General features: G+C 37.2%; 1 protein-coding gene across 2 annotated transcripts in view; it reads right to left on the bottom strand.

The window, feature by feature from the left end:
- ARID2 (AT-rich interaction domain 2) overlaps positions 1-21,522 on the bottom strand; it is a 48,754-nt gene extending 27,232 nt beyond the window's left edge. Inside the window, exons 1-9 of one of the 2 annotated variants that reach the window (XM_060191448.1) lie at positions 21,396-21,522; positions 21,016-21,266; positions 20,204-20,300; positions 19,898-20,107; positions 18,319-18,486; positions 9,709-9,790; positions 6,920-7,054; positions 6,073-6,269; positions 3,010-5,858 (exon numbers count right to left, since the gene is read on the bottom strand). In XM_060191448.1, the coding sequence (XP_060047431.1) occupies positions 3,010-5,858; positions 6,073-6,269; positions 6,920-7,054; positions 9,709-9,790; positions 18,319-18,486; positions 19,898-20,107; positions 20,204-20,261 (3,699 nt within the window). In that variant the 5' untranslated portion in view covers positions 20,262-20,300; positions 21,016-21,266; positions 21,396-21,522. The remainder of the gene's footprint in view (positions 1-3,009; positions 5,859-6,072; positions 6,270-6,919; positions 7,055-9,708; positions 9,791-18,318; positions 18,487-19,897; positions 20,108-20,203; positions 20,301-21,015; positions 21,267-21,395) is intronic. The other variant, XM_060191449.1, reaches the window with a different exon arrangement.
- Positions 21,523-22,157: the final 635 nt, after the last annotated feature.

Below are 22,157 nucleotides of genomic sequence, written 5' to 3'. Positions count from 1 at the left end.
CAACTCTGGCTTATGGTGGTGTGGGGGATTGAGCCTGGGATTTTGGAGCCCCAGGCATGAGAGTCTCTTTGCATAACCATTATGCTATCTACCCCACCCCTAAAATTTAAGTTTCTACATGCTAAACAAATAGCAAAAACAAAGAATGTATTTATTGTGGTCTGGGAGGTGGCGCAGTGGATAAAGCACTGGATTCTTAACCATGAAGTCCTTCCTGAGTTCGATCCCTGGCAGCAAAGTACCAGAGTGAGGTTCTTTCTCTCCTATCTATCTCATAAATAAATACATTCTTTAAAAAAAAGAATGTATTTATTGCACTTCAAAATAAACTACAAGGAATTTTAGAATATACTTTTCAGGTAAGAAGTAAAATACATTGATTTTGTGACCTTAATTAGATACATATATGTCCCATATTTAAATGTTTTTGCATTAATATCCCAAACTTATATACTGGCAAACATATCCCTGTACATAACAATTCTAATAAGTATTAAGTTAGATACAAATGGATTTTCCAGACTGTTGTAAAGAGATATGTTTAGAAAAACAAAAAAATGGGATAAAAGCACTAACTTTCATTTCGAACATACACACCCAGGTTTTATTCCAGCATCCCTCTTACTAGCTGGTGATCCTGGGTGAGTCAGTCATCAACCTGATTGATGCCAGATCTCTCAGTTAACAATGAGGACTCACTAGGCAAGACAGCTCACCTGGCAAAGTGGCTACTCTGCAGATGTCCCAGTTGCTAGCTCATCCCCCACTGCACTGGCAGAAGCTTCAGTGCTATAGAGCCTATCCCTCTCTCCCCCATCTATGTCTCTTCTATCTGAAAAAGTCAACCCAGAGGGAAGAAGCCCTGGCACTGACAATACATATACATATACATATACATATACATATATATATATATCAATTTTTACCAAATGAAGTTGGGAGTATTAGAGCATTACATAAGAAAATACTTTAGTCTAAAATTTCTAGCACAAGTCATAGTCACTGTTACTGATTATACCTTGTTACTTAGATATCATTATTTAATTATTGGAAAATTAAAGATAAAAAATGAGCATTAAAGACACCATCCCATAGTGGCATCTATTACAATTATTTAGGATTACAAAAAAAAAAAAAAAACTAAGGAAAGAGAATGAGGTAATCAGAATAAACTGAGAAAGTAATAAATATAAGGAAAATATAAAATCCAATTTACTGAGTCTTATTACATACCAGACATTGACTGTTTAAAAGTATTAGTATATTTAAGAAATTAAAAACTCACTTGTACAACAGCTCATCTTAGTAAAGATTATTTTCTAGTTTAACTCTACTAATTATTGCAATGCACATAATATCCACTAAAACAAAAACCAAAGCAAGTTACTTAGGTACCTTGCAAAAGATTTTAGCAATGCTAACATAGAAATTAAAATTTCACTTTTGTCTCCAGAGCAGACTACCCAGCTATATCCAGTCATCTGAAAAAAGATTGATAATGGTTGATGAACTATTCTGAAGCAAGTTATTCTGTTGTCTTCCATTCTGCTGCCCACCCCAATCTACATTCTGTATTAATGATAAAGATACAGATCCTGTCATTGGCATAAGCAGAGTAGAAACCAAAAACAGAAGACTATTTAACAGAATGTCAATAGGCACTGAAGGTTCTTTGTCATAGTTATGAAAGAAAATGCTTTAGAAAAAGTAATCCAGAAAGCAAGTGAGAAACCACAGTTAAGTGAACCCCTAGCTTCAGTGAAGTGGGATTTTGTCCCTAAAATTTTTGTAGGCAGGAGGCAGGTTATGGTAGCGCAGCGGGTTAAGTGCATGTGGCACAAAGCACAAGGACTGTTGTAAGGATCCTGGTTTGAGCCCCCGACTCCCTACCAGCAGGGAAGTCGCTTCACAGGCAGTGAAGCAGGTCCACAGGTGTCTTTGTCTCCCTCTCTCTGTCTTCTCCTCTCTCCATTTCTCTCTGTCCTATCCAACAACAACATTAACAACAACAATAAAAAAAAAACAAAAAACAAGGGCACCAAAGGGAATAAATAAATATTAAACAAAAAATTTTTTTGCAGGCTCACTGGGTCCCCAATTCAATTAACACCAATACTAGAAGCTTTTAATTTGCTAAGGTAAGTAGAGATACTAGATTTTAAAAAGTGAGTAACAGAAGTGTGGCAGCAAAGGAGTAAACATACAAATTTAAGAATATCAGAATAGTTCATACAAATCTATAGTGGAGTTTTTAAAGAATAAAGGCAAATATTTTTATACACCAATATAACAAGAACACATCTGATACAATTAAAGGGGGCTCATTGTTTTACAGAAGTACTGTGAAAAGAACTATTGTCAAAATCTATTTGCTATTTCTTATGTAGTACTAACCAGCAAACACCCACCTCCCTCATCTTAAACTCTAGAACCATATTTAAAGTTTGACCAAAAAAGTGACCTTTTGGTTTTGGATCTACAAAATTACTAATATGGGCATATAACAACAGATACTTTTTTAAAAAATTTATTCCCTTTTGTTGCCCTGGTTGTTTTACTGTTGTAATTATTGTTGTTGTTATTGATGTCGTCATTGATGATAGGTAGGACAGAGAGAAAAGAGAGGAGGGAAAGACAGAGAAGGGGAGACAAAGACAGACACCTGCAGACCTGCTTCACCGCTTGTGAACTGACTCACTCCCTTGCAGGTGGAGAGCCAGGGGCTCAAACCAGGATCCTTACGCCGGTCCTTGCCATTTGCCACCACGTGCGCTTAATCCGCTGCACTACTGCCCGACTCCCCAACAACAAGAAAGATTTTTAAACCATTTGCCCAAGTTAACAGTAAGTACTTAATATTACAAAAGAAGAGAGAAAAGGAATAACAATTTAAGTACATTTTACATTTGTGAGCTGACAGTTTTTTCACGGTAAGACATGTAGAAAAAAATCGCATCAGTCTCTAAAAATCCTATTTACTAATCACCAAGTGCTAATAGCATGACTTACCTGTGGGACCGCGCTCTGTACATATGTTGGTGGCTGCTGCTTTTGCTGAACAGCACTTTCTATTGCTACTTTAGCTACAGTGCTTGGATCTGCTCCTGCTGGCACCGCAACCATTGTTGCACTGCAGCCAGCATTGTTGGGGTCACTGATTGTAACTATTCTAACTCCTACTTTATTTGGAATTCCGGTGACTGGTTCCCTATCATTGTCTTCTGCTGGCCTTTTGACAGTTTTGCATTCTGCTGTGCCATTTGTAGACCGAACATCAGATGAGAGGCCAGGAGAATGGGACACTCTTGATCCTGAGTGGGGAACTGTTACGATTTGATGCCCCTGTATAACAGAGGTTGTAGAATGTGGTGAGACAACTACACTTGGGCGTTGCTGAGGCACATCTGAATTCAAACTTGAAGCTAGAGGTCCATTAGGCAAATCAGTACCACTAAATTGCTGTGATGCCACACTTGCAGACTCTGGTATACTGCTTACAGATGGTGAACCACCCAAAGTTAATATAGGTCCATTGGAAATTCTTTCTAGAGGATCACCTTTGGCAGTATCTTGCTGAGTGGCATCTAATGTCCCTTGGGGTTCTACTGGAGATATCTCACCATTTCCTACATGATTGGAAGTTTTGTGATTTGGAATGTTTTTGCTTAAATGAGAACCATCTCCTTTATCAAAATCACAGATCCCATTAACTAGAGGTCTTTTCAGATCAGTTTTGATATCCTGCATGTCCATTTGCTCTGAATTCTGTTTTCCAGATGCTCCGTTCTCACCTAATTCTAGCGATGGCCCATTACTGATTAGTGAGCACTGATTAGCCTCACTCTGAATTTTCCCTGAGTTTGAAGGAGGTAGACTTGAGTCACTGTACTTTCTCCCATTTAAGAGACTTCCCATCTGCATTTCATTTTCCTTTGTATCCCCATTGCTGGCATTCATGGCTCCTCGTCGGCAGGACGGGTTTTCCATGACTTCGATTTTACGCTCATGAAGATGTAAACCTGTTGCTTCCTTTGCTTCCTCCTCCTTTTGGCAAATTATTTTATCACCTTTGAATGGAGGAGTAGCAATAGTACAAGATGATTGTCCAGCTGGAGATGCTTGGGAAGCTGGAAGTGTTTGCACCTGAAGTCCAACTCCTGCCTGCGTTCCGCTCATGGAAATTCCTGCTGGAGCAATGAGCTGAGTTGCATTTCCCTGACTCACAGTTGCAGTTGCAAAACTTGTATTTGGCACAACTGTTATGGTTACCTGGTTGCCAGAAGTCCCTTGGAAAATGGTTGCTGGACTATTTGAGATCAGTGGGCCTGGCAATATTTGCAAGTTCGAGATGGGCACAGTTTGCACTCCCCCTGTCGATGGCATTGCACTTTGGACCAACTGAACATTTTGCTGTCCAACCAATAGCTGCTGCGCTGGAGTTTGCCCCTGTACTCCAAACCCTGCTGCTTGGTTATTAGCCACTTGGTAAACCACCTGAGGGCTAGGAGCTCTTGCATTGTTAGGGGGAGGAATCTGTGGAGCTGGGAGAATAAGCTTGCCGCCCGGGGTTGAGGGGCCACGCTTTGGGAGCAGCAACTGCTTGATCAGACTTGACTCACCAGAAGCAGGCTGACTAACTCCTGCATTCGTTTGCTGTGGTTGAACTTGCATCTGTACTTGTGGCTGCTGAACTTGTACCTGCTGTGATGGGGGTGCTGGTGAATGCTGCTGCTGCTGCCTTTTGACAGAGAGCATCTGACTAACAGTAGGAGGTGGTCCCTGTGATTGAGGGGTTGAAGAAGATGACATGGCAGTAGGGGCTTGGTTATTAGTAGCTGGGGAGGGTGATGGTGAGGAAGATGGAGTTATGCTTGGTTGTCCAGTTAGCTGAACTGTCGGCCCGGTTGGAAGAGCTGCTGGGTTAGCGAGAACAATTTGGTGAATGGCTGGTGCGTATGTTTGACCTTGTTGAGTTGGCTGGCTTACAATCACTACGCTTTGTTGGGGTGGCTGCTGTGGTTGTTGAATTGGCTGTTGTACCACGGTTGGTGAAACTTGCTGAGAAGGGAGAGGTTTTGGTGCAATGTTCTGAAACCCAACCCTTGAGGGCTGTGGACTAGGGACACCAGCAATGGTAACCATTTGTCCTGCAGCTACCTGAAAATTTTGTACTGAAGTTGCTGAAACAATATTGGATGCAGAAGTTGTTACGTATTGTGGGGGTGCTATGATAACGGTGTCCTGTGGCTGGCTACCAGCTGATGTCTGTTGAGATGATGTTTGCACAGGTTGGGGTGATGTGGTGATTAACTGCTGACCCTGTGAAACAGTTGTAGTACATGCTGGTATGTTCTGTACTCTGCCAAATATATGACTCTGTGGGACAGCTTGCTGAATTACGGTAACAGGAGTGCCAGAAGCTATCTGTCCTGGTACCACGGTATGTAATGGATTTTGTTGTGAAATTACAGATGGATGGTGAAGCAATGTCTGGGAATTTACGACTGTAACGGGCTGCGGCCCTGTACTGTGATTCTGAACCACAGAATTCTGTACAGCTCCGCCTCCTACAGTGATACTAGCAGGAACAGCTGTCTGGGGTATAGAATTCTGGATGACTGTAGCCTTAACAACTTCACAAGGAATTGGAGTTTTACTCTGAATGACAGTCACTGGAGCATTTTGCTGCTGGTGGGTATGAACTGAAGGATTTGGTGGAATTCTTGAAACAGTCTGTGCCACAGTATGAACACCTTGTACTGGAAAAGACATTTGTGTTGCAGTCAAATTTGAAGATTGATTGGTAATAGGAGTCCTCTGAAAATGGTTTCCTACATTTTGTGGTCCATGAGGGATTCCTAAAAATATAGGGGGAAAGTCAAAATCCATAATGAAATGAAATACTTTACATATTACATGAGAAAATAGCTAAAATTAACACCTGATAATTCTGCCTTATGAATATGATAAAAAGCTATTGGGGAAAATTACAAACTCTAGAGGTAGTCAATATATTTTCAGTTAGTCTGTCTATTTAATTAGTATCACTAAAACCATAATAAAAATTAGTACCTGCAGGTGAAGGACTTGGAGAGACATCAGGAACAGAATCAACACGAACAACAGGAGTAGAAACTGGTTGCTGCTGATAGTACATCTGAATGGGAAGTGGGATGGCCCTCCGTTTGACTCCTACAACATGAATGTGTGCCTGTCCAATGTTACTGGAGTCCTCCACTCTCTTCACTGTGTGATTTGGAAAGACTGTTCTGTAAAGTACACACAGACTCAGATTTGGTAAGTAGCACCCTAGCAAAAAACACTAACTTCATGTAAAACCATGTACATATGAACAGTTGCAGTAAGTTCACTGCTACTTTGGTGAGAACCAGTATGATTCATATATTTAAGATGTATTCTGCAAGGATGGGAAGCAAAGAAAGAAATACACAAGATCAATTTTTCAATTGTAAAAATCATTTGCATTTACTGTTGGGAGTCTAAACAATTATAATACATGTGTAGTTTAAATATATTTATTTATTTATTTATTGGGGGGGGGGAACCAGAGCATTCTGGCTTATGGCAGTGCTAGGGATTGAACCTGGAACCTTAAAGCCTCAGGCATGAAAACCTTTTGGCATAACCATTATGCTGTCTCCCTACCCCTGCACATATAATTATATAAAAACTACACTGAGACAATGTATATTAGCTAAATATCAACAAAATCTTGACAAATCTGATGTCAGTTTTAACATTCAAGAGAAAAAGAGGGAAATATCCTGTTATTAAAATAAAGTAGAAAAGAAGTGAAGATATTGGAAACCAAATATAGATAGTATCTTCTATAGAGAAAGAGATATCGTAAATGACATAAATTAACTTTGTTTAATAAAATTAAGTACTACACATTTACCGAAGACACTTATAAAATCCAGTTGATGTTAGGATTCCACCACGAGCTAATTTACTGCAGGTTGAGAGGTATTCAGAATACATTTCTGCTCGAGAAACAGAACAATCTGAATTTACTTCGAAGTGGGCATTTAGCCTAAAAGGGGAGGGAGGAAAAAGGGCATTAAGTAATATGCTACAGGAAAGTTCATACTATAAGTAGCGGTATGTCCTATGCTACAAGTAAAACCATTTAAAGGCAATGCCAATTACCAATTATACCAATTAATCAAATTTAATATCGTAAAAACACACACCAGATTTTAGATGAAATCAATTAAAAGTGATTAATTACTTAATCCTGCTTTACTCTAAAGACATTAATAGCAGTAACATAGCTGTTGTTCCATTTGCAACACATGTTTTACAACAAATCGTAAACTAAGGTTTCTGTCTTATAATAATAAAAATATATCAGAAGTCCCCAATTATAAGCTGTTTCCAAGGGAGATACAAAAAATTAATTCAAACTGAAATATTGTTGGAACTTAAATGAAATTCCTTGAGAAAATAACTTACCAAACTTTCAAATACTCCTAAAAGAATAATATTCTGCAGCTGCAGAATATTTCTAGCATTTCTATTCCTAGTCTATTAGAAATAAATTCAAACCTCAGATTGTGTTTTTCATAAAGTGACTTCCACTTGTTAGGAATATAAGCTTAGCTTTCTTTTTTTCTTTTTCTTTCTTTTTCTTTTTTTAAAGAATTTGTTTTATTTATTTATTCGTGAGAAACGAGGAGAGAAAGAACCAGACATCATTCTGGTACAAATGCTGCTGGGAATTGAACTCAGGATCTTGTGCTTAAGAATCCAATGTTTTACCTACTGCGCCACCTCCCAGACCACAGCTCAGCTATCCTTATGGAGCTCTTTCTGGGACTCACTACCTATACAATAGACACACTGATATAAACTAAATCAAATAATAACTACAAAATAGTTCTCTCCTCATAAGTAGGCAAAAATACGCACTACACAATCTTAAAACTGAATTTATACTTTAATCATCTCTTATACTGGATGGGGAGTATAATTTTTCCTAACTTATATAATCCTTTGATAACTGAGCTTTAAAAAAGACTCAAAAATTTTTTTTTAATTCAATGAAAAGTATTTCTAGGGAGCCAATGGTGTCATACCCAGCAGAGCATACATGTGTGCAAGGATGTGGGTTCGAGCCCTTGGATCCCACCTGTGGGGTTAGGGTGGGAAAGGATTATGAATGATGAAGCAGTGCTGCAGGTGGTCTCTCTTTCTCTCTCCCTTCCACCTCTCAATATTTTCCATTTCTACTTAAAAATAAGTAAACGGGGTCGGGCGGTAGTACAGCGGGTTAAGCACACATGGCATGAAACGCAAGGAACGGCATAAGGATCCGCGTTCGAACCCCCAGCTCCCCACCTGCAAGGGAGTCATTTCATAGGTGGTGAAGCAGGTCTGCAGGTGTCTCTCCTTCTCTCCCTGTCTGTCTTCCCCTCCTCAATCCATTTCTCTCTGTCCTATCCAACAACTACGACATCATCATCATCAACAATAATAATTACAACAATATAACAAAGGCAACAAAAGGGAAAGTTAATAAAAAAATTAATAATAAATAAATAAACAAACAAGGCTGGGGAGACAGCATCAGGGTTATGCAAAAAAGGCTTTCATGCCTGAGGTTCCAAAGTCTCAGGTTCAATCCCTATCACCACTATCAGCTAGAGCTAAGCAGTGCTCTGGTGTTTCTCTCTCTGTCAATAAAGTAAACAAAATATTAAAATAAACAAAGTTAATAATCTATTGATGGAAGATAGTCATAAGTATAAAGGGTAGGTGCACAAACACTGAACATAAGACAAAAAGTCAGAGATATTTACAAGCCACAAATCTAATTTAAGCTAAGTGGAAAAAACTGTCATAGGAACAAAACTGCCATAGAAGAACACTGAGTGACAGAAGCATGGAAAGGGAGACAATTTATATTAAAAATGAGAGGAAAGTAATTAAGAGAACTTATTTTGTATATGTTCATCTATTAATGCTCTAAAAGACTTTAACATTCAAAACAACATTAAAGCAGCTACTATGACAAAATGAAAATTAACTCATCTACATTTTTTTCAGAAAGCTGAAATATAACTACTCAGACATCAAGAAAACATTACTTGTTTCAATGCAGACATACCTGCAAGTCAATCAAATATTTAAAGCTGTTTTATTTTCTTAAAGTCAGCCTAGTTTTATATAAATTAATTTTTAAAATGTTTTGACAAATCAAAGTCTGTAATGTAAAAGTTGAATTTTATTTTTAACATTTTTATTTATAAAAAGGAAACACTGACAAAAAAAAAAAAACATAAGATAAGAGGGGTACAACTCCATACAATTTAAAAGTTGAATTTTATCACAAATGTTACTCTGAAAAGAAGTGGTATAACTTAATAAACTTCTAGGCAAACAGCACTACTTTTAAGTCTGAAGATTCTAATGAGTATTTTAGTGCCAGGTAAGCTGGGTGCTCACATCTGTTGGGGGTGATGTGAAACTGTATTCCTGAGAAAACAACAGTCTTGTAACATTTTCTCCACTAAAAAGATGTTTTTAAGATGGTGATTTTTATACTGTCTTTTCTTTTTAAAAATGATATTCGATTCTAAGGAGAAATCTGAATATAGCATTCTGGGTGACGTTTAAAATACATTTTCTTTTTCTCTTGCTTCATTCTTTCCAAGGATACAAGCCTAATAGAAACAAACCACTTACCACTGACAAGCAAACTTTTCACTATCTATTTCCACTATTCCTGGAGGTGGAGCAACATGCTGTGCTACAACTGTTCTGGAAGCTAAAGGAAAAAAAATTACATTAGCTTTATATCACTTAGAAAAACAGTCACTGTAAGGCATGTTTACTTCACACACACTGAATTTATTTTGCATAATACCTATCTAACAGGTGTATGAAAATAGTGAAATAAACATATTTGAAGAACTATAAAAGAACTAACAAAGCACATATTATACCAATCTAAGATACTTTACACAATTCACTTTTTAGTATCACAATCATTCAAGTAATAATAATGTGGACTACATAGCTATTAAATTCTCCCTATCGAAAAGATAATTATATACTATATGTATTTATTTTTTACTTAATATGCTTATATATTTTACCTCTTCTGTGCGGTGGGCACATATAAAGACAATGGGACTTAAGGTGATCAAACAATTAGCCCAAGGTCACACAGCAGTAAATAAGTATCTTGGTTTAGATACAAAATAGTACTGCATCAGAAAATAATTATTTCATTTCTTAGTTTAAAAGAATATTAGCAAAAAATATATATATTAGCTATGATGTATACATTTGGGGAATAAAATGAGCAAAAGCTGAGCTAATTTAAAGCCCCACATTCAAGAATGGATTTTGATTCAAGAATGGATTTTGATAGCTACCGTCCTAAAGACAAAAATAAATGTTGAAATATACCTTTAGTCTAAAAAGAGGCAAGATGATGGCATAAAACGTACTGGCTATTAAAACACATTTCTGAGACTGTCCTTATGGCATCTTAAAATAGTCAATGAACTAAATCATCTATTTCCATTTTTTCCACCAGTGTTAAGAGCAGAAGTTGGGGGCCAGGTGGTGGCGCACCTGGTTGAGCGCACATGCTAGTGTGCAAGGACCCAGGTTCGAGCCCCCAGTCCCCACCTTCACGGGGAAAGCTTCACAAGCGGTGAAGCAGTGCTGCAGGTCTCTTTCTGTCTCTTTCCCTCTCTATCACCCCCTTCCCTTTCAATTTCTGACTGTCTCTACCCAACTAATAAATAAAGATAAAAAAAAATTTTTTAAAAAAAGCAGAAGTTGATTAGGTTGATACAGAAGCAAGTAGGTAAGAAAACTAAGAGCAAAAGCAGCATTTTTACACACTCAAAAGGCCAGGGGCAGGCAGGCTCTGCAAAAATTAGCTATTTATTTTAGCAAATGAAACAGATCCGTGCAAAATGTATGCAACTTTCCTGCTATATTAGTTACAAAGAAGCTAATGAAAACATGAAGTAAATAAACTTAGTCATATTGCAAGTTATAAGCTGAACACAAAATCTATCACATACATTTTGTATTTATGTATATATCTATAAAAATTGGCACAGGAGATGGCACAGTGGATAAAATACTGGACTGTCAAGTGTAAGGTCCTGAGTTCATTCACTGATACTGTATATGCCAGCGTGATGCACTGGTTTGCTCTCTCAGTCCTCATCAATGAGTCATCTTAAAACAAAAATCTATGAAAATTAATATCGATTCTATAGGTAAGAGTTGCTCCGTAGCATTGCCAAGTCTGTAAATGATTTGAAGCAACCTTCATGTTTGACAGGGTCCCTAGGTTTTAACGGGGATACCAGCTACTAATAGTCATTTATCAAACATTTGTTTTCTACTAAGTCAGTGACATTTACACCATTTGCTTTTATTTATAGATATCAATCTAACTGTCCTCATTTTGCAGATGAAAAAAAACTAAAGAACTGAGGTTAAGTTCACAAAGGAATACAAGTTGAGCAGGACTGCTTAGGAGTGATGCATTTGTATCTAGACCTGCCACATTTCTGGGGTGATAATAATCAGGACCAGAATTATCTTGTTGATGTAAACCCAGCTTGTCTTTTCCTTTAACTTTATGACAATGTTACAGAAAGCCTCCTTTCTAGGGGCGGAACTTACAAATATCTTGATTCAATTAACAGTTATGAGGACTGGGGAGATCACTTAATGTTTATGCAAAAAGACTGCTATGTCTGAGGCTCAGAGGTCCCACGTTCAATCCCCCACACCCACCATAAGTCAGAGCTAAGCAGAAGTCTGGTAAAATAAAGTTAAAAAAAAAAAAAAGTTAGTTTTGAGACATTAGATCTACAAATAATGCACAAGAAATCGCCATACAGCCAGAATTAAGACTATACACTGGTAATAGGTAACTACTATTAAAATGGCTCAAGTCTGAGAATATTCCCCTTAGGATACCAGAAGACATTTCAAAGAATGCAAAATCATTTACACTTTAGAAAAAGTTAATTTCCAGATACTCAACTTTTTGATATAGTCCTTCATAACATGTTTTGCTAAAGACTATAAGCGTTTATGTGATAACTCTGTTTTTCCAGCCTGTTTTTGTTTGTTGGTATTTGAGCAGAACACTGTTCAGAAATGCCTACTGGTGGTGTGGGGGGACTCTTGCACAACCACCGCACTTCTCCACAGTCCATATTCTATCAATCTGAAATATACATGAAATCTTGACTAACACCCCTCCTTTTACAACACTATAAGATTATGTTGAAATGCACAGCTGGTTCTAGAGCTTACCATTTGCTAGCTGGCTAAGCATAGGCAAGTTACATAGCCTGTCTACAAAATGAGGAAGCGTAAAAGTGCACTCAAGTCACTCGGTACTATGTATGAGGATTAGGGAGGTTTATATGTAGGTTACTGCGACACATAGTAAGCACTATATAATGTGACTTTTTTTTTTTGAAGCAGTTGAATGACTTATTACTATTGTGGAAAAAAAAAAAAAAAAAGACGGTTTTAGCCCATGCTCAAGCCTCTGCAAGCCTCTTTCTTTCCCTCTTTCCCTCTCCAGTGAAATTAAAGGGATGAAATGTTGATCTGAGAGTCATGGAAGCATGCATTTGTATACCCTCATTGCTACAAAACATATACAAATAATTTTTGCCCTTAATATAAAAATAAGTTTCCACAAATATTAAACTGAAATGAAAATTATTGGAAGTACATCTTTTAAAGAGGTGACTGAGACTCCCCACCCCCGTTCTTGAATGTCTTGACCCAATATTTCTGGATGATTAGGTTGAAGACCAATAATGTAATCTAGAAAACCTAGTCCACATCAATAACTTGAAGACATTCGAACACATGATTCTTTATTCTCTTCAAATCACTTTATTCAGAGGATAATGAATTACAGTACATGGGTAGACTTTTCTTCTCTCTGTGACAGATATCTGCAAAACACTCTTACCCCCAGCTAAGGTCCTTATCCACATCATGCACTAGGGACCCCAACTCCCTCTCCATCTCCTCCTCTCCTTTCCTACACCCAGAATCATTTGCTTTGGTTCAATACACCAGGCTCTCTCCAAGTTTTGCCTTGTATTTTCCCTTTTTTAACATCCACCTAGAAGTGAAAATACTGTTATCTCCTCTGTTTGACAAATCTCAGCATGGTTTCTTCAAGTTCCACAGAGATGATGCAAAGTAGTTGACTTTTTTTTTTGGCTTCCAGGGTTATCACTGGGCTCAGTGCTTGAACTATGATTCCACTGCTCCTGGAGGCTATTTTTTCATTTTTGTTGTCATTATTGCTGTTGTTGTAGGATGGGACAGAGAGAAAATGAGAGCAGAGGAGAAAACAGAGAGGGGGAGAGAAAGATAGACACCTGCAGACCTGTTTCACTGCTTGTGAAGCAACAACCCCTGCAGGTGGGGAGCTGGAGGCTCGAACCAGGATCCTTACACCGGTCCTTGCACTTCACACCATGTGCCCTTAATGCAGTGCGCTACTGCCCAGGGGCCCCTACTTTGTTTTTTTTAATCAGCTGAGTAGTTTACCCAATCATCTGTCATTGGGGGTTGAGGGTGCTTCTAAATTGTCCTGCGATGAGCATAGGTATACATAGATCTCTTTGGATAGGTATTTTGGCTTCCTTTGGATAAATCCCCAGGAGAGAAATTGCTAGGTTAGAGGGTTGGTTCACGTCTATATTTAAGGGTATCTTCTCACAATTTTTTCCCCTTGGAGTTAAATGAAGTAAAAGAATTAGCAAGCACTTGCTTTGTAAAAATTTTTGTTGCCTATTATTTAAGGTAATTGAAAGTTTCAAAAATATTATTAAAAAATATGGCTATACCTTAAATCACGGGCTCTTTCGACTCAGATGCATCTTGTTTAATTTAGCATATTCAGGAAGTGGCTATTCAGTTTAAGAAAATATCAGAATCACCTGGTGACTCCACCTGCAGGGGAGTCGCTTCACAGGTGGTGAAGCAGGTGTCCTGGTGTCTGAATTTCTCTCCCCTTCTTTGTCTTCCCCTCCTCTCTCCATTTTTCTCTGTCCTATCCAACAAGGAACGATATCAACAATAACAATAATAACCACAACAAGGCTACAACAACAAGGGCAACAAAAGGGAGAAAAAATGGCCTCCAGGGGCAGTGGATTCATGGTGCAGGCACGGAGCCCCAGCAATAACCCTGGAGGAAAAAAAAAAAAAAAGCTTGTATGTTAACTCTCTTTTCAGCCACCAGGTTCCCGATGCCAGCAAGATGCTGACCAGACTTCCCTGGACAGACAACCCCTCCAATGTGTCCTGGAGCTCCACTTCCCCAGAGACCCACCCTACTAGGGAAAGAGAGAGGCAGACTGGGAGTATGGATCGACCAGTCAACGCCCATGTTCAGTGGGAAAGCAATTACAGAAGCCAGACCTTCCACCCTCTGCAACCCACAACGACTCTGGATCCATACTCCCAGAGAGATAGAGAATGGGAAGGCTATCAGGGGAGGGGAGGGGATATGGAGATCGGGTTATGGGAATTGTGCAGAATTGTACCCCTCTTATTCAATGGGAGTCGGGCTGTAGCGCAGCGGGTTAAGCGCAGGTGGCGCAAAGCACAAGGACCGGCATAAGGATCCCGGTTCAAACCCCGGCTCCCCACCTGCAGGGGAGTCGCTTCACAGGTGGTGAAGCAGGTCTGCAGGTGTCTATCTTTCTCTCCTCTCTGTCTTCCCCTCCTCTCTCCATTTCTCTCTGTCCTATCCAACAACGACAACAACAATGATAACTACAACAATAAAACAACAAGGGCAACAAAAGGGAATAAATTAAATATTAAAAAAAAAACTCAATGGTTTTGTTAATGTCTCCTTTCTTAAATAAAAAAAAATAATAAAAAAGAACATGAAAAAGGAAGGCCAAATTGTGAAGCAAGTTGTCTAGCTTTCTCTCTCCCTCTCTTATCTTCAAACTGGTCTCAATTTCTCTCTGTCCTATAAAATAAAAAATAGAAGGAAAAAAAAATGGCAGTTGGGAGCCCTGGATTCATTCTGAAGGCACTGAACCCCAGTGATAACACTGGAGGCAAAATAAATTAAAAGAAAAGAAAGAAAAATTAGCATAGACTGTACATTTAATTTTTTAAAAAATAAGTGAACACTTAGTCTAATTAACTGTAATTAAATATAATTAAATATTTAACTATAATTAATATTTTCATATATTTAGCTTTGCTTTGCTCTCTTCTATACCCACAGCCCAAGAGTTATGATTGCTGTAGACACCAATATTATATCAATTATAACAATCTGAATTTGAAATAAAGCTAGTATCTCTCTTTTTTTCTCCCCCTGGTAAGCTATAACCAAGTTTCTTCTAATTTCCCTTGTATTACTAGATAAAATGGATTTTTTCATCTAGTTATTTACTAGCAAGTACAATAAACTTGAGATGATAATGCAAAAATTGAGTCATTTTATTCTTTACTCTTATTTGTCCTTTTACAATTACAATGTTATTAGAAACACGTCTAGGATCAGAAATTATCATATTTCAATTATGTGACATTTTTCACTTCCTTGAAATTTCTTACTGTTGAAGTAAAGTACTGTACTGCTTATTTTGTACTACAAGTTCTAACAAATAATATCAGAAAATACAAATAATTTTACTACTTTTAAAAATTTAAACTGCACAGTCAATCTAAAATTATTTAATTTTACAGGAAACAAAGTAATAAAATTATCTGGTAAATGTAAATTACTTGTGTTTAATGTCTTTTCTTTTTTATCTAGAGATGTTGAGAGGCAAAGAGAAAGTGAAAGGAAATCAGAGCACCTAAACTTTTTCAATATGATGGGGGCTGAGCTCAAACCTGGGTAACATACATGATTAAGCAGCACATTACTCAATGAGCCATTTCACCAGCCCTATAATTAATGTCTTTTAAAGACATTATATAATATAAAAATGATACATACATATGTATGTCTAGCCTATAAGAATATATATATACATATAATTGTAAAGATAAATATATACCACTTTTAAAATAATTGTAAAAAAAGGGGGGGGGGGAGTGAAAGGTTATGTAAGCTTTCATAGTGATTGTCATTGTAAGAACCCCTACTGGTTGCCTAACTTTTTTTGTTCCCCAGATAGAAAGAGGGGTTTGGAGAAATGGGATGAGAGGAACCAAAGCTTCTCCCAGGATAGTAGGGGCTGTGCTAGAACCTGGGCTGTGAAGAGAGCAAAGCCGGCACTTTTCTAGGTAAGCTGTGTTGGTAGTCCTGTTTCACTTTTTTTTCCCCCCCTGCCTCCAGGGTTACTGGGGCTCTGTGCTGGCACTACAAATCCACTGCTCCTGGAGGCCACTTTCTTTCTTTCTCCCTTCCTTTCTTCCTTTCTTTTTTAATGGAAAGGACAGAAAAATTGGGAGGGATGGGGGAGATAGAGCGGGAGAGAGGAAGGGAAACACCTGCAGACCTGCTTCACTGCATGTGAAACAACTTCCCTTGCAGGTGGAGAGTCAGGGGCTCCAACCAGGATCCTTGTGCGTTTCTTTGTACTTTGCACTATGTGTGCTTAGCCTGGTAAGCTACCGCCTGCCCCCGTTTCAGTCCTTTATCAAATTGGGAATATTCTGATATTAGTATCTGATTGATATTGATTATTGATATTCTGACCATTGGATCTCTAATATGTAACATGTACTGTTTGTGGATGAAAACTTAGTGAGTATGTTAGCACTCAAACTACTGATTTTTTTCGTACCTTACAATACTTGTTCAGTCGTGTTAATGTCTACATGACACAATTCTAGAATATACTTCAGAAGAACATATGAAGTTCAGTAAAACGTGACACATATTACACAGTTTGCATAGCCATATATAATTGTGATCCTATGAACTAGAGCAGAAAAGGGACTGGAAATAGGAATAAATGAGAGGAGAATGAAATACCCAGAGACAAGTGATGAGTTTGAACTGAGTTCTGTGTACCGACAACTGAAGAGAAAAGTGTATTTGAGAACAAGAATTGATAACTAAATAGATGTGTTAAGGATAGTGAGTTTTTTTTTTTAAATTGTCCTATCCAGCAACGACGACATCAATAACAACAACAATAACTACAACAATAAAACAAGAGCAACAAAAAGGGAATAAATATTTTTTAAAAAAGGTCTTAGTGAGAAAATAGGAAAGATATAACTTTTCCTAAGTCAAGGAGAAGCTGAAGGAAAATAAATTCAGATGACATTAAGTTTATAAGTGAAGGGAAAGAAGTTGAGGAAATTCATGCCACACAGGCTCTACTCAGTTATTACAAAGAGAGAGTAAGCAACTAAGAAAATGAGCATCTTCCATTAAAAAAAAAAAAAAAAGGATTGAAATACCTTCAAAACAGCAGGAAAAAAGAGAGTAGGTAAAGCAAAAGATCCACTGTTTTGTTAGGACAAATGAAGGTGGAGAGAGAGCTCTAGAACAAGCTACTCATAATGAGTCAGGAGGAACGTCTAAGGCCTAAGGAGAGTGGTGGTCACCAGACAGGTCTGAATTGTAGTTAAAGATATTTGAGATAACCAGAACTGACCATGGAACTAGGAATGGGGCTCAAGTGCAAGTACACAAGCTAGTATATGTGTGTGTGTATACAGACAAGTCTGATCCTAGAGTCTAACGCTGGTGTTTGTTCCAAGACTTACAAATATTGGAGGTATCACACGAGTATTCTGAGGATGAACTGAGAGAATTACAAGGAAACATATGATTAACCTACTCCTAGTATATCAATTTCTAGTGACCGAAATAAGAAGCCTGCTGCAGCTTTTTTTACTGTTCTTAGATTATTTTAGTAGCTTATATGCCTCATTTCCCCCTAAATCTTTCTCCACTTCAATTCTCTATTCTAGTCTTCTTTATTCATGTTGTGCTTATTTCTTCTGAAATTTTTATTTTAAAAATTATATTAAGTGATGTGGGAGGTGGCGCAATGGATAAAGCACTGGACTCTCAAGCATGAGGTCCCCAGTTCAACCCCTGACAGCACATGTACTGGTTTGACAGCTGGTTCTTTCTCTCTCTTCCTGTCATTCTCATTAATAAATAAAGAAATAAATAAGTAACTAAATAAATAAAATATAAAAATTATGTTAAATACTCAAGTTCTTCTTTAACTTATACTGTATAACATCAGCTCCCTGTACTGCACACGTAAATCTAATCTTAGCATTATATCTTACATACTGGTAAACCACACTGAAGAAATATCTAACAACACCAACCTGGGGTAGGTGCTACATGGGTCTGGGTTTGTACTTGTTCTACAGCTTGTGGTCTTATTTCAGATAAAACTTGATGACTGGAACTTGGATGTTCAACGAGTTTTACGGCAGCTAAAGCATCTGGGCCAAACATCTGAATATCCATAGAAACCAAACACACTAACATGTCTAAACAAATGAAAATATAAATAGTTAGGAATCAATAGCATTATAAATCAATGATATCACTGAAAAAAAAAAACATGCTATAGAAAATTCTACTTCTCAAATACTACCCTATGGATCATTTTATATCCGATTAATATGTGGATCTTTTAGATCTTCAAATCATTTTTTAGATTCAGTCTTTAACCTGGTAGTTGAGGAATGAAGATTAAGTATCTTAAAAAAACATCCAAAGTGATTCTAATGTGTAGTCAAATTTAGCAACCACTGATAACTGGCATCTTAATTTTACCAAAATAATACTTACAAGGCAAAATTTCATTAATTCTGACTTTTACATTTGTATTTATATTAAAGAAAATATTTTAATAAATGAGTAAAATAAAAGCATAACATCTTTTAATACGTTGAAAACTATCTGACAAGTTCACTGATTTTGTGGACAGTACTATTACTAGCAACTTTTAGGGAAGAAATTTGTTTTATTTCACTTAAGTGCTTAATAGTAGCAGCTTAGTAACTAAAAGGTTGGTTCCTAGAGAATCACACACCAATTCTGTTTCAAATTTGATACATTAGACATAAAGGTGAGGACTAGGGAATACTGATAGACAGACATAGCCTTGCCTCTGTATGACAGAAACTTCTTGCTGATCTGAAATAGGCAGAATTAATACAACAAAAAGTGTTTCCAAAAGGGTAGTAGCTTCCCAAAATAAAACTGTTAACATCAAATATCACCTGAGGTTAAAATATTCCTCAATAAAGAAAATCTTTTTGGGGGGGGGGGGGCTAGGTGGTGATACACCAGACTAAGTACATACATCATCTTATGCAAGGAGCCTGATTTGATTCCCCACTACCCACTTGGCGGGGGGGGGGGGATGCTTCAAGTGATAAAGCAGGTCTGCAGGTGTCTTTCTCTTCCTCATTGTATCCCCCCCCTCAATTTCTCTCTGTCCTGCCAAAAATAAAATAAAATAAAATAAAATAAAATAAAATAAAATGGAAATACTGGCCACCAAAAGCAGTAAATTCATAGTGTCAGCACCATGTCCCAGCTATAACCCATGTGGCAAAAAAAAAAAAAAAAAAAAAAAAATTAGATAAATAAAAAGAATATCATAGGGGAGTTGGGCGGTAGCGCTGTGGATTAGTGCATGTGGCACAAAGCACAAGGACCGGCATAAAGATCTTGGTTCGAGCCCCCAGTTCCCCACCTGCAGGGGAGTCGTTTCACAAGCGGTGAAGCAGGGTGTCTATCTTTCTCTGCCTCTCTCTGTCTTCCCCTCCTCTCTCCATTTCTCTCTGTCCTATCCAACAACGACATCAATAACAACAATAATAACTACAACAATAATGACATGGGCAACAAAAGGGAAAAATATATATGAAAATCATTTTTTAGGCTTACCTATGCTCTTTTCTACTTTTGCAATTTTTGTGCAGGCAACATCTCCCATTTCTGTGAGCATATATAGCACCTCGAGTGTTGAGATTACAAGCAGCACATCAGGTAAAGTGAGATGACAAATGATCTCTCTGTATGAGTCCTGATCGACATATTCACAAATCAAAACACCATTATCTTCAGCTTTGCAAAGATTTCCTAAAATTTCCATGCCTAAAAAGTACATGCACAGAAATATGTATTTGTCTTATAACAGATGATAAAAAGTTTGCATATTTCAGATAATGAGAAACTTAAGTGAGCACTCACCCCTCATCTTTAAAAATCTATCCCTAGACATTAAGCATTTTGTAACAGTATGAAACATCAGATGAGTAGTTTTAAAATCAACAGGGTCCAATAAAAGCTGGAAGAAAGAAAGGACACTATTGTTAAGGTAGGTTTGAGTGCTAGATACTCACATTTACTAAAAATGAATAGAGCAATGCTACATGATAAACGGCAATAACTATGAGAATAATTGTCACTGAATTTGGAGTATCATTTCAAATGTTTTTGCCCTAAACATGTGATTCTGCTATTGCACTATTTTGGGCAATAACAACAAAAAAGGAAGTATGTAAGATTCTATATAGATGGCCATCATAGTCAATGAAAAGGAAGTGAATCTGGAAAATGCCAGAAGATGCCAGGCATGGTTTTGCTTATCTAGAGATAAGAGGAAAAAAAGAATGGCACTTGGAAGTAGTAATAGGTGTAAGGGTGAACTAGAAAGGGAGTGAAGGCAGGACCATTTAAAAAGGGGAAAGGATATAGATAGATATAGATATAGATATAGATATATAGAATCAGCCCATTATCAGTGACATTGGGAGAACTACTACAGTTTCCAATAGAGGGGATGGGCCATAGACCTTTGGTAATAGGACTGTATGGAATTATATGCTTATTATTTTACAATTTTATAAATCAATACTAAGTCACTAAGAAAGATAAATTACAAAAAAACCATAATAATAAAGTTTATTTGGGGGAAAAAAGATGGCCAACACAGTAATGCCACATCTGAAATTTTAAAATCATTGCAAACTATAAAAACTAAGCTGCAGTCACAAGCTTACCTCAGCTGCAATATTTCCTAACGTGTCAAGGCCTAATTGCCTTAGAGAAATAAAATGACTATGTGCAGAAAGTAATAGAAAACGAAGACAGGTGCGATTAGCTGCCAAGAGCTTAACATTGCCCTCCTCAAAGGAAAGATTTCGCAAAATCACTGCAATCTGAAGTACCCGCTGTCCTTCAATATCATTAATGCCCAACTTTCGAGGCGGATGAAATAAAGATTCCCAAATCCATTCTCCTGATGGACCTTCTACAGCAAGGAGAAAAAAAAAAAAAACACACACACACACACAAAGGAAAGATTTTACTTATGTTGATATTTCTCATTCATTATTATTGATAATTCAAAGTTAAAAAATTTTTTTTGTCACTGACTTACCATGAGATTTGTTTCTATCAGAAATGAGGTCACGTACTTCATTATCATCAACAATGTCTTTCCAAAACTGTAATGAGAAATTACTCACTTCTGAGAAACTGAAACAACTTATTTATTACTTTCAAAGCCATCACATACACTATAAAACTGTACTACCTCTACTTGCATCTTTTCAGACCACAGATTATTAACCAGGGGTCTAGACCACTACAGAAGAAAAGTAGTGCAACTATAAACTTAAATAGAATAAAATTACAATTCCATTCCTTAACTTCTGAATGAAATCTAGTATTTTCATAGCATTTTTCAGCTCTGAATATTACACAAAAAAACACAGGAATATTAGCAGTATCTACAATATTTCACTAACATGGATCACAGATGTTTTCAGATCACTTCACAGCTATGAAACCCATCAACATTGAAAAATCATGGTCGTTATTAATGCAACCAATAAATTTCGCACAACCATAGCTAACAAGTAGATCTACATCTAGAAGAAAGTCAAACAGCAGACGTTAGAGTTGCATGTCCCTAAACTGGGAAGTGAGTCATGTTCTAGTACTTCATATCTAGAAATTGTTCTGTGATCCAGATGCAGGTAAACATAATCAGGATTCACAGCTAAATCTTCTATTTTCAGACTAAGAAATAAATATCTTACTGATATTATATAAAATAAATTTCAATTTGTCTACAGAATTTAACATTCAATTTGTCTACAGAATTTAATATATTGTAAGTAGAATAAAAACTGAATGG

Source organism: Erinaceus europaeus, chromosome 5, assembly GCF_950295315.1.
Source record: "Erinaceus europaeus chromosome 5, mEriEur2.1, whole genome shotgun sequence".
In the NCBI taxonomy this organism is placed as follows: Eukaryota; Metazoa; Chordata; class Mammalia; order Eulipotyphla; family Erinaceidae; genus Erinaceus; species Erinaceus europaeus.
This window is presented reverse-complemented; position numbering and strand designations above follow the sequence as displayed.